This window comes from Macrotis lagotis, chromosome X (assembly GCF_037893015.1).
Source record: "Macrotis lagotis isolate mMagLag1 chromosome X, bilby.v1.9.chrom.fasta, whole genome shotgun sequence".
NCBI lineage: Eukaryota > Metazoa > Chordata > Mammalia > Peramelemorphia > Peramelidae > Macrotis > Macrotis lagotis.
In genome coordinates this window covers 416,857,106-416,874,798 of record NC_133666.1, presented here as the reverse complement: position 1 = coordinate 416,874,798, position 17,693 = coordinate 416,857,106, and the positions used below count along the sequence as shown (strand labels likewise).

Below are 17,693 nucleotides of genomic sequence, written 5' to 3'. Positions count from 1 at the left end.
AAATTAAACTTCTAGAATATTGGAAAGCCATCAAAATATTAAAGTAATGCCTATTTTACCTAAAGAATCTTATATTCTTTCTTTGAAGTTCAATGAAAGTAAACATGAAATTTTGAAAAATATGATGAAATGCAATTACTTTATCTGGGGATTATTCCCACCCACATGTGCAGTATTAACTCAGACAAAAACAAAAAAAAGTTGTGTAATACATGGAATAAGCATGGACAATGGAACAGCTGGATGATGTGTTTTTTATTTTATCATTTTCCCTCTAGAATTTTGTCTCACTATTTTTAGAGTGGCCCACCACTCATTACAGATGAAAACCAGAAGCAGTTTTCAACAAAAATCAGTCATAAACTTCATTAGATAAGAATATTCAAAGAGTAGGTAGACAGGATTTGGTTGATGACCTTCTTGTTTCTCAAAATTGGTAAAAAGATTGATTCATTGAGATTTAATATATAATATTTTTATCATTCTATTTCAATTTATAGAGTGTTTGGTACCAATCTGTAACCTCTTGTGCCTTTCTTTTCTTACATTTAATTTATTAATATTTGGAGGTTTAGAACTTCACCCTGGAATTGAGTTGTTCTTATTGGTGAGTGACCTTAGTCACCTAACACACTATGTCTAGCCAGGGTGGGTATTTCTTACATATCTTGATATTGTCTTGCTACACAATCTTCCCCTTTATATGTTTTTTCCTCCTTCTTATTTTCTATCTCTTACTCTGCAAACAGTAATCAAATTAATACTCCCATTGCTTCTGGGAAGGGTATGAAAATCAATTGTGTTCAATCACCCTCAAATCCAGACCAAAAGTCTCTTCTCTGGTTATTGATGTTCAGTCCTTTCAGTTGTGTCTGACACTTGGGGACCCCATTCAGGATTTTCTTGGCAAAGAAACTGGAATTGTTGGCCATTTCCTTCTTCAATAGGGTTAAGTGACTTGTTTAGGGTCACATAGCCAATAAATGTCTGAGATCAGATTTAAACTGAGGAAGATGAGTCTTTCTGAATCCAGGTCTGGCACTCTATCCACTGTGCCACCTAGCTATTCCTCCTCCAGGTGAATGCAAACTCTCTGAGGGTGGGAACTTAATCATTTTTGTACTTATAACTTCAGTACTTAGAACAGTGTCATTTATCCATTTGTTATAACTTAGTTATAACTTAGTATATAGTAGTAACTTAGTATATATAGTATATAGTAGTATATAGGGTTCTGGTCTTGGAGTCAAGAAGATCTGAGTTCAAATTCCATCTCAATTACTATTAATTATGTGAACTTGGGTAAGTCACTAATTTTCTGTCAGCTTTAATATCCTTACCATAAAATGAGGATAATAAACACCTACCTTACAGAGTCATTATAAGGATCAAATGAAATCATACACATAAAGGGCTCTGCAAACCTTAAAAATGTTAGATAATTGTAAATAATATGTATTCATATTCAACATAGAAAATGTAAATATGCACTATACTTATGATGAGATTTATGTCCTACCTCTGACACATACCAGCTCTGTATCACATGGAAATCAATTCACCTCTTAGAATCTGAAGTAACTATTATTGTTTAAATTATATCTAAGTATCTTTAAGGTTATAAATTATAGATGAATTGTCAGTTATCATTAGTAGAGGAAGGTTTCACACCACAAGATCTTAATAATAATAAAGTCTCAGATTCCAATATTTGTCCTCTCTAGTACTCCCCATCCTACAACCTAAACACCTATGGAGACTCTTTATCCCTGTATAACACACATACAATGTAATGTATAGGATAACTCAAGAGGAGATTCAAAGTCTACTGAAATGTATTCTCATATTGAAAGAAATACTTGGTTCTAGTAAGCTCCTGCATTTGTGCTTTTGTTTGTAATTTATTTATTAAAAAGACACAGATTCAGTGAGGACCCATTTGAGACTTAGCAAATATAAGGAAAAACAATAGAATTTAGCTTTCAATGTCAGTTCAACTGAACTTCTAAGAATCACTATAAAATTGCAATATTTCACATGAAAAATTACCATTTTTTATCATTTTCAAATATTCATTTCCCCCATTTGTGGATGTGGTATGAAACATGTAATTACACAGTTTTAGTAGATATTTTAGAAAAGAATATCTAGGTTTATGATAATAAAAATAATAGCAAGTTCATTTTTGAAGAATAAGTGTGTCCCACCGAATATGAAATAATGCCATATCAAATGTACAACTGGATTTTCAAGCAGTGTATTTTAAGACATAATCCTATTTTATTTTTAATTTAAAATGGTATTTATATCTTTCTTTGTCACCTTCATTCACCAATGTCCTTCACTGCTTCCTCCTATCCTCCCAGAAAGTCATTTCTTAAAACAAAGAACAAAAAAAGGGAGGAAAAACAGTTCAGCAAAACTAACCAGCACATTGACTAAATCTAACATTATATTCAGGGTTTAGGGGATTTGTGTGGAGTTTTAAATAACTTTTTAAAAAGCAACTAAATGGTATAAAAACCATGAGTAAATGAGAATATTCAAAATTTTGTCTTTTGGGAAAAATCTATCTCTTTGTGTATGAGTCAGTGTCACTGAATTTAGAGACAGTGTCCCCTCTCTGGAGATGATAATTTAATTTTATGAATAACTGTTATATAAGTTGTGAGGAAACTTGTTTGGAAGGTTTGCCACCAGATAAAGATACTTTTGTCTATGTGTGGTATTGCAATGCACTGACAATCCCAACCCTTTGCTATACCTGCTTTAATCCAGACCCCATATCTTCATTTTTGCATACTGAATTAGATGTTGTATGATACTTTCCCTTTCCTTATTGTGTTACTTCAAGATCTATCAAGAAGGTACATTAGTGCCATTCACTTCCTTTCAGCCACATTAGCTGCCACCGTGATACTGCAAATGATTTCAAATTGTGAGGGAAAGCTGCTATGCTCAGGCTTTCTGAAATCTCATAGAAGTAACAAAAGATAGTTGAAGAACTCCTTAATGACACAAGTAGTATCTGTGTGTCACCTTTATGAAGATTCTGAAAGCATTGAGATTGCCAGTGACTGTCAATAGCTACAGAATAAAGTGCTTGGAGAGGAAGACTCTTCTTGATCACTAGGCATATATTAGGATTAATAACAACACTTTATATTTGCATAGGACAATGCATCAGGAAAGAACAAAACATAAGTTACTTTGGTAGAACCATTCAGACTCTAATAGCAATAGCATTATTATAGAAACCACATGGAGAACAAAAATAATCAGTCATTTTATATAGCTTTTCTCTCTACATACTTATTATTGTGCTGTCACACAATCTCCACCTCCCCCCTTTTTTTGCCTTCCCTAGTCTAATCAAATTTGACCATAGTAAAAATTTATTATTAACAAAAGTGGTTTTAGAAAATAGAGCTTAAGGGTCCATAAAAAGTCCCAAGACTGTCACTATAAGGTTTATATAATATAATATAAACTGAATATGTAAAATCAAAGACCAAATATGGAATAGGTAGGTATTTAATGTCTTTTTCTTTCAACAACCTCTCCCTGCAAATCCCACAGGTAGATATCTGATAATTCAAAGAATTACCCTCTCCCAAACTTAATTATATTTCACTAGGGATTATAATAATAATTCACATTTCTATAATTCAAATTTTTCCAAAGAACTCTCTTTAGAAGCAGTATTTTGAGAGTGATGAAATACTCAAGAGAGATTGGGTAATTTGTCCAGGGTCACACAGTCACTAAATATTGAAATTACTGTTTGAAGCCAAGTTTCTTGACTCCATGTCCAGACTTCTTTCCATTACAACACTTTTTTTTTAAGTCAAAAGCACCAGTTCCTAGATGGGGACTATTCTGAAAGGATATCTTTATGGGTCCCTGAATTATATCTACAAACAGATTGTTTGTCAAAATATAGTATTTTCTAATGTGAATCATTTAAATGGGTTCTTTTTTGAGTTATCAAAAGATTCAGGAATGAGGGCACAGAATTGATTACTTCATCTTGACACGTTCTCAAAGACTCTTAATTGGAAAAGCAAATAACGGGTTTCTGTACCTGCAGACAGAAACTTTCTCTTTTAGGGTTCTTTCAACTCCTCAATCCCCACCTTTTGTAGCTTTCAGAACAAGGAATGGTTTGACCCTTTCTGACAGCAGCAATACTTAACTCCCAGCTCTTCTTACTCTAAGTTAAATTATTCATTGACTTGCTTCCATTTTCCTTCCTTATGGGTTCTTTCCCCAAAGGGAGGTTGGCTTGTTCCCTGAGCTCAGGAGAACCAGTGATCTCATCAATCGGATTGTGATGCCATAAAGACCATAAAGTACTACAGAATCCACTCCATTTTTGCCCTCCTTTCTCCACCCACTTCTGTTATTGGGTAGCAAAGGAAACCAGGAAGTAACATCCTTTACCTCTTCACAGTTCTTTATCATGAAGTTATTTATGAGCCCCTACAGGATGGAAAGGAAATTGTAGTGAGTTTCCCTGGGAACTAATCACTACCTTTTAAGTTTAAATTGTGTGCTTTCCAAGCAAAAAAAGGGTCTTTTTACTCAATTAATTTGTAAAGAAATAGATCTAAAGCACAGAAGTCACCCTAGATTTTCGATATATCCCAAAAAACCCAACAAAACCTTTAAAGAATAAATGAACTTTGAGGGTAGTATGTATAATTAAGGATTCATGCTTTGAGCCTTAAAACCCTCCCTTCTATAGTCTAATGCAAATCAGACTGCAGGAACCGGGAGGGGTATATTTAAGTTGAGTTCCGCCTGAAAGCCCCTGTCCTCTGCAAAGTACTAAAGAATCTCATTCACGTGTGTTTCAGATGCATTCCAAAAAGAAAAGCTACCTGTCGCTAGTTCTACCCATGACACTAAATAACAGTGAAATCAGAAATGAAATTCTAGTGAGAACCAGTCCTCTGCAGGATTGCCCTACTCTGTTTCACGGAAGAGAAGAATTAGAAATATCTTTGCAAGGTTTCAACCATCAGCTATCCAGTCCTGTTTCAGAGACAGTTTCAATCTAAATGTTTTCCACCAAGTAGCTTCCAGAATGGGGCTTCCTCATTTTTTCCCCATTCTAACCTCTGCCTCAGTTATCATCCTACTTAAACACTTTCGTTTCTCCCTTTCATAGTAATGACACGGAGGGGCTCCTTCAGGAACGTAAGGTTCCTCCTAAGCTCTTTCACATCTTCTGTGTCAATATGTTCTTCTCTCCCCTTTTCTTAAGGTTCAGTGTAGTTTTCTCCCTAGCCAGCCAGATCCTCCCGATGGTCCTTTGGTCTCTAGCTAACTCCATTCAACTTTCCCTGTGAGCCCATGGCATTAACGCCCTCCGGGCAATCAACTGCTGAAATGTCAGCCTAGCTCCGGCAGCAACCTCCACCCATTCCAAATCGCCTGGTCCACAGTCATTCCAGTGCTCCTTCTTTCCATCCACCTTTCTGTCAGCGAGCTCCCACTTCCCGACATGACTCCCTTCCCAATAAGGCAGTTAGCCAAACTACCGTCTTTTGCTTCTATCCTCTCTCCTTTCCGTAGATTCTTACGCACCTTAACCCGTTTCCCGTGCCCGACCTTCCTCAATTTATAACTCTCCAGAGTCCCCACTGCCTTCTCTCTACCCCAATGGACAGTTGCCTGATTGTCTCCACATACTCCCATCAGTTCACAGGCACATCTATCTCCTTCACGAGGCATATGTATGGACAGAATCCCAGAGCCAGGCAGATCTATCTCCTTCATCTCTTCAATTACACTCATATTCATTCACCACCACCACCACTACTTACCACGAGCCGCTAACACACACACACACACACACACACACACACACACTCATAGCCCCGTCAGCTCATTCCACTTACCAGACACCCACCTACTGTATACCCCTCCCCTAAACAGACATTCACCCACTCACCATCTGTAGCCTCCCTTCTCCCCCCACCTCCTCCCACCCTCTCTGCTCCCCCTCCTCAAGAAGTAGACCTGCACAGTGGAGAGGAAGGGACCCCAGCCAGATGCTCCAGTCCTCCGGGTTGCACTGACCTCAGCTCGCTTAGTTCGAAGAAACTACAACAAAGGATAAGAGAGACACCCCCTCCCCACCCTCAGCCAAGAAACCACTGCCTCCAAGCTCAGAGACAGAGAGAGGAAAGAGAAACAGAGCTTGGAGGCTGCAGAGGTGCTGGGGTCTACCCGGAGGTAGGGAGCCTTCGCCCCGGAGTGGGGGCCAGGGTCGGGGCAGGCTCGGGGGGCTTGCATTGGGGAACACAAGGAAGGGAGGACGCCTGACACAGCTTCGGAGCTTGCTCTCGGGCTCGGACGCCGCCAGTCACCATGGGATGCTGCAACGGACGCTGCACTCTCATCTTCCTCTGTACTCTGCAGCTGGTGAGTGAGCCACCGGCCACTAAGCCGCCCACTCCCAGTCTCTTCCCGGGACCTCCCTCCGGCGTTGCCAATTTGCTGGGTGACCCAGAGGCGCCCCGGCCCCCTCCAGCCCATCTCCCGGTCCCTCGAGTCCCTCTTGGCTGAGGCGCCCAGGGTTCCCAACAGCTCCCCTCTTTGCGCTGTAACTCAGGACCGGGAGAAAGCTTGCCAGCTAGTGTGTGGACTGAGGGATGGCTCTTTCTACGGGCTCCCTGCCCCCACAGGCTCCCCCACGGGTGACTGAGCTGCCGGGAAGCCCGGGACTCGCCTCCCGTGCCCGTCCGCTCCAGCGTGTGAGCAAGGGCACAACCTGCTTCCCCCCACCCCCCACGTCAGGCTCCCCCACTCCTCCCCAAGGCATTGGGAACCAGCGCTCGCCCCTTCCTGGGCGGCCACTCAGCCTCTGAGCTTCCCCAGTTCTCCTGGGGATGCTGCAAGCGGCGCTGTGGCTGGTGAGTGCTTGCACCCACCCCTCCCTTAGATCCCGAAGACCGCTACCTCCTCTGTAGTGATGTGAAAGTTTAGTGGCGTGTTGCGGGCTTTTCTTTTGAAAAGTAGTAGCTTTACATGAGTTGAGTGGGCGGGGGTGGGGGGTGGGGTACGGGTGCAATTGTCCCAGATTCCCAGAGAGAGAAGAAACATCCATTATGTAACTGCATAGATAGGGTGAGGTGATTCTTATCAGACTTGGGTGAAAAGATAGTTTACTGAAGTCTTTTACACCACTAAAGGAGGATTTTTCTGTGTGTGATTGTGTTAAAGAATTCTCTTCTCTTTTCTTTGGATTAATTCAAATTTTACTCTTTTATTCAGATATATTTACCGTTGTCCTTAAAGAAGAGAACAAAGTAGGCAGGGCAAGCCCTTGGGTATGACTTGTTTGAGAAAAAGGTTAATGGATAGTTCAAAGATCTGAAAAAAACCCCCACTATTATTCTCTTACAGAAAAGAGGAAAACATACTTGTCTATTTCTATACGCTCCTTTTAGCACAGAGGATACTCTTTTCACTGTTTTTTCTTAGTCACTTTCTTGAGGTCAAGGTTACTGACCCTTTCTGTTAGACATTGCACTACTTCTCGTGGTGATGCCTGAGAGGACACACAGAATCTTCTACAGCTTTTTTTTCAGGGTTTTACTATGTGTAACGCCCTCCCATCTCAATAGATATATACTAACGTAATTTGGGTCTGAGGTTTAATAATTTCTTTTGCCAAAGTTCGCATATTTTTCCCAAGGAAAAAGCTGTCAAGTTGAACCTTACAGAGCAATAACAACCCCTTGTATGGGTCATTAACTAAGAGATAAAAATAATACTGTTTCTTTAACAGTTAGTCCTCAGTCCCTTGAGTGTTTTAAAAGGTTTCCACTTTTCTACTTCTTCAGTGTTTTCTTTTCTCCTCCTCCCCCCATCTCTTTCAAAGACATGGTCTTATTTTTGCTGTGTTCTTCACTATGTATAAACAGTGCAAAGATGAACCTTTGTGTTCAGGAATTTGATGGTGAAATTCAGTTCTCTTAATCTTTGGCAAAGTATCTTCTGTTGCCTGACAAATCTTATATTGAACCTATCGTATATAATTATTTCACTGTGAGAAAATGTTTCACCCAAACATTGATATTTCTATCTTAACAGGAAAAAGAAGGTAAGAAAGACAAAATTTACTTCCCCTTTACTTGGAAGGCAGATAATGCAGTAAACTCTTGATTATATGTCTTAGTGGAGAAGAGCAATGATGTGGAAAATCCATAGCAACCTAGAGTAGAAAAGTGATTTTTAGTAGAATAGAAATGTTTAACTAGAAGGAGAGGACCTCAGAGATAATCAGGTCCAAACTTTTCATATTACAGATGAAGAGACCAGATATCAAACGAGGTCATATAAGTTTTGTTGTTGTTCAGGCCTGTCTCGCTTTTCATAATTCTATTTGGGGTTGTCTTGGCAAAGAGAGTGGAGTTCTTTGCCATTTCCTTCTCCAGCTCCTTTTTATCAATGAGGGAACTGAATCAAACAGGTTTAATGACTTGCCCAGGGTTACACCACTAGTAAATGTCCGAGCCCAAATTGAGCACTGTCCACTGCGCCACCTAGGGGTAGGTTATCTCGCTAGCAAGTTCAATAAACAAGTCTAGGGAAACAGAACTGAAATCTTCAGATTCTTTTAGTTTTTCATTACTGTGTTTCTTTTGAACTGCTGACTCTGGGATATAGTATAGATTAATTTTTTTCTAATGCATCCGATTTATCTTCCTAAATATTCCTTTTTTAAAAAGGATCTATATTAGCACCAGTTTGAACTCTGTGAGTATACAACACTAGAAGAGATGGGGACGTTGGATATAAATGTTGAGAAAGGGTAGAAGACAATCAGTCTTTAATTAAAAATTTACTGAGAAGAATATGTCTGATTATTGAGCTAACTCTAATAATCTTTATAAAGACAGAAGAGGATCAAGTTCTAAAAGTTAAAGAAAATTGAAACAGTAGTATTACATCAAATCCTACAAAATCCATACCAAAATACTTGGGGGCCCAAATAGATCAGACTAGGTAGTCAGGATCTCAATTAATCTGGATATCAACTTATATGTAATTATCACAAGATTACACTTCTTTGGTAAACTTATGAGTATGAAGACGTAGCTATATAATTAACTTGGTGGGTATAATTATTTTGAAGAGACAAAGAACAATTATGAATAAATTCAGTTATTCTCATTTCACCTAGACTATTGAAAACTATCATCAACCATTTCACAACCTTGTAGCAACCATATAGCAAATTCTAACCACAAAGTTCTTTTAATATGTAAATCTTTTTTGGGGGGGACTTATTTTATAATTTCATTAATTTACTATCAAATATAGATAATCTAGATATATGTATTTTTTAAAAACATGGAAATATAGTTCAGTGTCTGGCATAAAGCTAGTGCATAATATGTATTTGTTGAATGATATTTTTATGCAATAAATAAAAAAATACTGCCTATATTTTAGATATAAATTTAGTAAACAGTGCCAGGTATTCTGAGGGATCTTGGTGGCAGTACTGTTAAATTTATGTTTGTGTGAGTTGTCACCACAGGGGAGGTTTGAGGTCTTCATCTAACATGAGGTCATAGGTATAAAACATGTCTGGCAGAACTTGGTGCTTAGACATTGTTATCACTGGGCATGATTTATTGAACTTTGAATACAATTTTTGAAAGGTGAACCTATTACTGAGGTTGGGAAATGTTTAAGTTAAGAGGTAGAAACACAAAATACCTTTAGAAACTCAGTTTGGAGTGACAAAAATAATTCATATATATATATATATATATATATATATATATATATATATATATATACATCAAATACCCTTATACAAATACAGAAATGATAGTCTTTTATTTAACAAATAAAACCAAAACTCCCCAATCAAAAAGGAAGAATGACACCTCCCCCATCAAAGAAAGGAAATTATCTGTTTTTACCTTTCTCTTTCTAATTCATGTGGAGAAACTTGAAAACAACTTTCCTTTTCCATCATATTGGAATAACATAATAAGGATGTTCATGGAAAGGTCCTGATAACTTGTTAGTGCATTAGCAGTTTTTTGTTTGAGCCACATGGAATGTATTCCTCACCTCTCCCTGGATATTTGCCAGCACATGAAGCAATAAGAAAGCTTTTTGCTTCACATGGAACATTTCTTTTACTACGTAGATTTACTGATATTTTTCATTTGAAAGCATTTGTGTTTTCAATGGATCTTGTTTTTCTTCTTTCATGTGATATAATCTGGTACACTAGATAGCACATTGAATGTAAGAATCAGGAAGATCTGGGTTTGAATCCAAAGAACTGGAGATCACATAGTACAATAAAAAGAATACTGGCTCTAAAGTCAGATGATCTAGGTTTAAATACTATCTCTGATAAACACTCTGAATACTAACCTGTGTGACTTTGGACAAGTCTCTTTAACCTCCTCAACCTCTTTAACTTCCCTCAACTGTTAAATGAGGAGGTTATGTGAATCCCAAGTTATCTTCCAGTTCTAGATTTGTGATCTCTATGATCCCTATGTTCCTGCAGTATGACCTTGGGTAAGCCACTTAATCTCCATGACCCTCAGTTTCCTCAAGTGTAAAATCAGGAGATTGGATTAGGTATTGCTTGAAGTTCCTTCTAGCTCTAAATCTATGTTTCCCATGAGTACTCTGGCTGTGTGACTTCCAGAAAGTCATTTCATTCCTATGAACCTTCTTTATCGTAAAATGGAGATGATAGCACTACCTATGCCATAAGGTTATTGTGAGGATTTCATTGAGATAATGTATACATATATTTTACAGACCTTAAGGTGACAAAAGATGTTTCAGCTATTTAATTCTTTTACTCTTCCTATATGCAAACTTAGGAATTATTTTAAAGATATTAAAGAATTTTATGGCTCTGCAAATTAGAAGCATGATTAAAGTATAAGACTTTCAAGTAGACTTGATGTCAAAATTCATATCCTAGACTTATTTAATCAGGTTTCCAGATATACCAAACACTGCTTTGCATCTTTCTTGATGTATTAAATATGGACTTTGCTTAGAGAATTTTGAATTCTGATACCATTTTGTTTGCCCCATGGTACTTACAGTCTGTCTTTCATGATAGTGAAAGAATATATAGATAGAAAGATATTTATTTATCTCCTCTATTTATATAGAAAGATATATATTTATCTCCTCTAGTAGAAGGTAAGGTCCCAGAAGTCAGGCAGGGATTATGTCTTAGACATCTTTATATCTGACACCTGACCAAAGGGTCTTCCTTTCACATAACTCAAAAATATTTTATTGATTGAGTGAATATTACTTTAGAAAAATTTGCTGACTACTACTAATAAAATTTTTAAGCCTTAAGAACCTCCTTTTATGATTATATTGTAAAAGAGTTGTCCTATAATGTTGAACTCAATATTATCACTTAAATTTATGAAAATCATCAAATTTATAATTTGATGAATCTTTATAATTTCTCTAAATTCTGAATTATCAAATGTGTCATGCATTAGTTTTCTGAATATAATAATAATGATAAAAATAATAATAGCCTTAATGTAATGCTCTAAGGGTAGCAAAATGCTTTACAAATATTATATCATTTTATTCTCATGACAATCTTGAGAGGTAGGTGCTATTATTATCTCCATTTTACAGATGAAGAACATGAAACAAATAGAGGTTAAAGGATTTGCCTGAAATCACAGAGCAAGTAAGTGAACCGTGGTCTTCTTGACTTTGGTAAGCTATCCATAGGGTCACACAGCTGAAAGGAAAGCTTTCCCAGGAATGTGTTAATTAATAAAACATTTTATTAACAATTTCATGAAGTGCTAAGCAAACATTGAAATTAATTTGATATAAAACTGATAAACCTCTAACTAAATTGAAACCTCAATTAATTTGATTCTTCTTCTGTAAGTGACCTTTGTAGGCAAAAAGAAAATATGAAATAATGTGATACCAGGTATTTTTTGGGGGTGAAAAGTACAACTTCTAGAATGTTCTGGTGTTAGCTTACATTCAAATCAGTCCCTAAAAACTTTAAAATTTATAATAGGGCAATGCATTTTATACGGAAAATCCTTGAGAAGTGGTCTGGTAGAGAGGCATGGGATATGAATTCAGCAGAGTTTCTTCTACTATTGTATGTACTTACACTGTGAAGGTGTACATGCCTTAATCAATACTAATCCTAATGCTCCCCCTATTCCACTCATACTAGTAAGTATACTGGTGAATTGTATTCTTAACAGGGACAAATCCTATCAGTTCTTGAGCCTGAGAATCCTAGAATTGACTGGATCTGGGTGGAGCTGTGTGCAGCCTTGTAAGTTTTAGTAGTGAGGGAAGAGATCAGCTGTGGGTCATTGCTCTACAGCTGCTTCATTAATGCAACACTAAAGAAAGAGAGTGCGTGTACCCCAGTTCCACAGCTACTTTGAACTAGTGTCCCAAAGTAGACAAAAGAATGGGAGACTAAGAGACCAGTAGCAGATATCAGAGGAGACAAACAAAGTATTAAGTCAACAAAAACTGGAGAGATGAATGGGATATAAGAATAAGATAGAGGCACAGAGAAATACACTGGCAGTCAGATAACATGTCCAAGTCAAATTACAGACTGGCCGCTATGTGGGAGTGAAGCATTTTAGTGATCAGAAAATCCTACTCAGTTCTAACCCTTTAGCTACTGCTAGTCTAGAGACATGATAGGTTCTATTTGGCTTATGAAACCCTTCTTAACCTGCCCTTTTGCCACCATTCCAGTCTTTGTACCCCTTACTCTTCTTACTCTCCCCCCCTCTATGTTCCTGGCAATCCAGAAACACTGTCCTTCTTACTGCAGTGATATAAGACAGACATGCCACCTTCTGATTCCTTGTGCTTCCATGAGTTGGAACTCTCTCCCTCTTCATCTTTGTTTTCTGATGTTTCTTAATTTTTAAGCTTCAGTTCTTCTGCCTTCTACAAAAAGCCTTTCCTGAGGTCTCTTTAATCTTAAAGCCTTCCTTCTCAAACTCCCTCTAGTTTATCCTTGCTATATCTTGTTTATACAGTATTCCTTTTATGTTGCCTTCCCTGTTAGATTATGAACTTCTAAAAATCTGGGCCTGGTTTTTATTTTTTTAATAGCACCAAAATCCTAACTCTTAGCATAGTGTCTAGAGCATAGTATGAACCTAAAAATGTTTATGGACTTGACTTGTACTGTAGGCTGTGAAGGAAATTTTGAGATGTCTTTAAATTTTCTTCCCACTTTGACTCTATGATTTATTCAAAGACATCAAATAACCCCCAAATCAATCCTTAAATTCTCTTACTCAGAAAAGTTTATTCCTTGAACATTTCAGTTCATTTAGATTTTTCCTATACATCTACTTCTACTTATTTAGAAACAACAGGCCTTAAAAATGTGCTTCTTTTCATGGTGTGGTGTTATAACAACAGTTAAGTCATTTGGGGGTATGATATGCTTTTGATATGTAAATGAAATGCTTGTTATTCTTAATAGGGAACTACATCTGTAAAAAAATCAAGATTTGTAGACTTTGCTCCTAAAACATCCTTTTTCAATCCTTAATTCTGAAAATTTAAAGAAAATAAATAGCATCACTCAAGTAGAGCTGTTGAATATCTTACAAAATAGGTCACAAGATGGAACCTAAGTGTTTTAAGATTTCATGTAAAGACTAATATCCAATTGGGGATATTGTTAAATATTTGTTGGCAACAGTTAACAAAAAAAAATCTGAAATTTTTTTTCTGGAATTAATTATAAACAGTATGAATTTGACTGGGATGGATCAAATATAGTGACTGAGAATGTGACTACAATGCTGGTTGCTATTATAGAACATGCTTAGGAGAAGCAGTAGTCATTGGTGGTGGTGGTCAGAAATGCCAAGAAGGCCATGTACTTGGAGGAGGTGACAGGTATCAGAGACAATCAGAGTCAGTTAGTCAAGGTCCAAGACAGGGCAAAGATTGAAAGACAAGTCTCAGGTTCACTGGATCTGGGAAGCTTGAAGCAGTCAATCTGGTACCTTATGTAAATCTACAGTAAAATGATGTTGCTGTGGCAGCTTCTGAGAGTGTATGGAGACACAGAACCAAGGCCTGCTTACTTCAGTATACTTTCACTCTGGATGTTATTAAAGAGCAACTTCCCTCCTACATGTACTATTTCCTCCCTTTGATCTATCAGCTTCTTGAGAAGAGGAACTGTTCCATTTTTTCATTTTTTGTATCCTTATTGCTTGTAAAGGAAACTTCCAGGTGGGGAAACTCCTACTAACTCAGATCATCACCTTCTCTGAAACCTATAGGTTAAATTACTTGTGATAGGTTTAGTTTGTGTCCTATTCACAGTGCTGAGCATAGTCTGACAAAAAGTAAGCAAATATTTTTTTCCAATTCTTTCTTATATCATGTACTCCTTATGGAATTAGACAATCGTCCCCATCGCTTATTAAGAACTCTGTCTTTTTATCCCTTGGACCTAGCACAATGGTTGATATATAACAGATACCTAACAAATACTTGGAAATTAATTGATTGCATCAAAGAGAAATAAATCCTAACTGGGGTCTTCACAGGGATGCTAATACCATAATTCAATGGGTTTTATTGGTTCATGTATGACTGCCTTTGTCTTCATGATATTGTTCAGTCTTTGGAGGCTTTCTTTTGAGAAAGAGGATGCAGTAAAATAAATCTTAAATAGTAAAATATAAGGTTTTTTGAGTGATTCACATATTTGTATCCTCAGGATCTTTGCCATTGCCAAATGCAAAATCTATGTTTAATAAATTGTTTGTTAGTTGATTGTTCAAAAGTTAATAAATGCAAAGTTCCTTCAAATTCTATAGTTTTAGTCAAGGATATCTTTTTGGGGGAAAAGAATATACATTTATTAAGATCTTATACTGTGTTAAATGCTTTACAATATCATCTGTTGTCGTTTCATTTGATCCTCACAACAACTCTGAGAGGTAGAACATTCCCAGGTAGTCAGTGTCTGAGGCTGGATTTGAATTTGGTTTTTCCTAATTCTAGGCCTAGTGTTCTATCCATTACACCACCTAACTGACTATGATGGCATAGAACTTGCAATGCCTAGCAAAATCTTTTTAAATTTCATCCATCTGGGTTCCCACTCAAGTGACTTTGAAGTCACTTGGTGAGGTGGCAATAATTGATTGCCCCACCATAATTGTATTATTGTAGATTTTCAACCCTTTAACTAACTCTGACACTGATTATTGATGAGACATTTAATCTTTCAGAGCTTCAGTTTCCTTATCTGTAAAACAGATAAAACTGAACACTTTTTTTAAAATAAACTTGCTTTTGTATGCTCTTATATGTGGACATTTTGGTTTTCCCCAATAGAATCTAAACACTGATATCTTTAGTTGTCCTAGTACAGTGCTTAGTAGGTATATAATAAATAATTGTTAAATGATTAATATGGAAATATGCTAAACATATGTATGATTTATGTAAGATTACTCACTGTCATAGGGAGTGGGAGGGAAGAGGGAGAGAGGGAGAAAAATGTAGAACTCAAAAATTTACAAAAAAGATGAATGTTGAAAACTATCTTTACATGTAGTTAAAAAAACAGAAAAAAAAGGTTGTTGATTGGTATGTAGTTTGTAATCCTGAAAGTTCCATATTAATGATAGCTATTATTATACATTTTTATTTGTCAAGAGAGCACCTGTCTTGTTAAAATTTTGGTTTTCTGTATAGTTGAAACAAATGAAACTGATAATAAAAAGTTTAGAAATTGTGCCAAAAAAATCTGGATTTAGAACTGGAAGTGACTTTAGTGATCCCTTAGACCCATTTGCTGATTTTTTAAAGATGTGAGTCCAGAAGACAAGTATCAGATACATGACTTATCATGGCTACATAGGTAGTATATGGCACCTAGTACCTGGGTTTTGATTTAAGATTAAAAAATGGTAATAGAGTTAATCAAAAATAGAATTGTCTACTCCAAGGAGGAGTAGATGACTGCACGTCTTAGATGTTCTAGAGTGTATTCCTACATTAGATGGCAGATTGTACCAGAATGGTTGTTGAGATGCTTTCCAACTCTTAAGTATCTATGGGTCTGATGGGAGGGCACAAGATTCATTAAGCAGAAAATCTGTTGGGTAATATAATAATAATAATAATAATAATAATAATAATAATAATAATAATAATAATAATAAATTTTTATATAGTACTTACTCTGTCCCAGGCATTGTGCCAAGCTCTTTACAATTATTTAATTTGATTCTCACAACAACTCTGAGAGTTAGGTTTATTATTATTCTCATTTTACAAATGAGGAAACTGAGATGAACAGAGGTAAAGTGACATGCCCAGAGTCACACAGTTAGTTAATGTCTGAGTTTAGATTTAAATTCTGGTCTTCCTGACTCTCTACACAACACTTTCATCTACTTTTGCTTTTAGTTAATGAGTAGACTAACACATAAAAATATATTATGTGTAATGTACCTTTAAAAGCACCCTATAGGGGTGGCTAGGTGGCATAGTGGATAAAGCACTGGCCCTGGAGTCAGGAGTACCTGGGTTCAAAGCCGGTCTCAGACACTTAATTACCTAGCTGTGTGGCCTTGGGCAAGCCACTTAACCCCATTTGCCTTGCAAAAAAAAGCACCGTATAACATCAACTATTATTTGAAATAATTATAATTATAATAATGATAATAAACCTTCTGCCCAAACCTTTCATCTATGTTTAAGTTTCAGTTAAGTGATTGCTAATCTCCAATCACTAGTTATCTTTAGTGTTCTTTGGGGGGGGTAGGTATATTAGATTGGGAAAGATATTCATTCATTTATCCATTCATTCACATAAATATTTGTATGTATGAATTAATTATATATTATGACCTTAAACATGTGAAAAAAGAAAAGGAGGATTGTAGACAAAATTATGAATTTCTTTGACACATTTTATTTTTTGGTAGAGTATACATTATATTTTACACAAGTGTCAACACTGTCCTGATCTCCTTATGAATTTCCACCTTTCATTTGTGATTTACAAAGTTTCACTGATGTTCTTTCATTCCTTTTACTTTTCTCACTATCACTGTCTACTTCCTCACCTTACTTCCCTTTGTGGAAACAAATGTAACTTGTAAGGTGCTTTATTTATGTGCAAATTTCAGTTTGCTATGTCAATATTGTTGACATAATTATAACCTCTCACAATCATTTGGAAATCTCAGTTTTTATTTTGAAAGTGAAATTAACAATGTCATTAGAGGTTTGTTGTAAAGTTTATGGGAAGGTAAGAAAGAAAACAATGGATGTTTTTACAATTTGACTTTATTTCTCTATTTAATTCTGTCTTATTTTCTTATGTAAAGTTGGTAAAGTAATTTGTGTGAATTTGGGGGTAAAGGGAGCTTGATGGTAAGAAAACAGGATATTTTTTCCATTTACAAGACTAATGAATATTTTGGTAATGTGAAGAAATTAATTATTCTTTTGATGTGCTAAAGATTTATGTTTATAATCCCCATGAACACTAATTAGTATAATAAATGTAAATCTCCATGCATTAAGAAAAGAATATGGCCATTAGACTAAAAGATAACATTTCAAAATTGATTAGCAATCAACATGTCAATTAAATGATATTG

At 36.2% G+C, this 17,693-nt stretch overlaps 1 protein-coding gene across 1 annotated transcript in view; it reads left to right on the top strand.

Annotated features, from left to right (window-relative positions):
* The first annotated feature begins 5,382 nt into the window (after window positions 1-5,382).
* Window positions 5,383-17,693, top strand: part of NKAIN3 (sodium/potassium transporting ATPase interacting 3) — an 862,357-nt gene continuing 850,046 nt past the window's right edge. Inside the window, exon 1 of the mRNA XM_074207993.1 lies at window positions 5,383-6,432. Within this exon, the coding sequence (XP_074064094.1) occupies window positions 6,379-6,432 (54 nt within the window). The 5' untranslated portion in view covers window positions 5,383-6,378. The remainder of the gene's footprint in view (window positions 6,433-17,693) is intronic.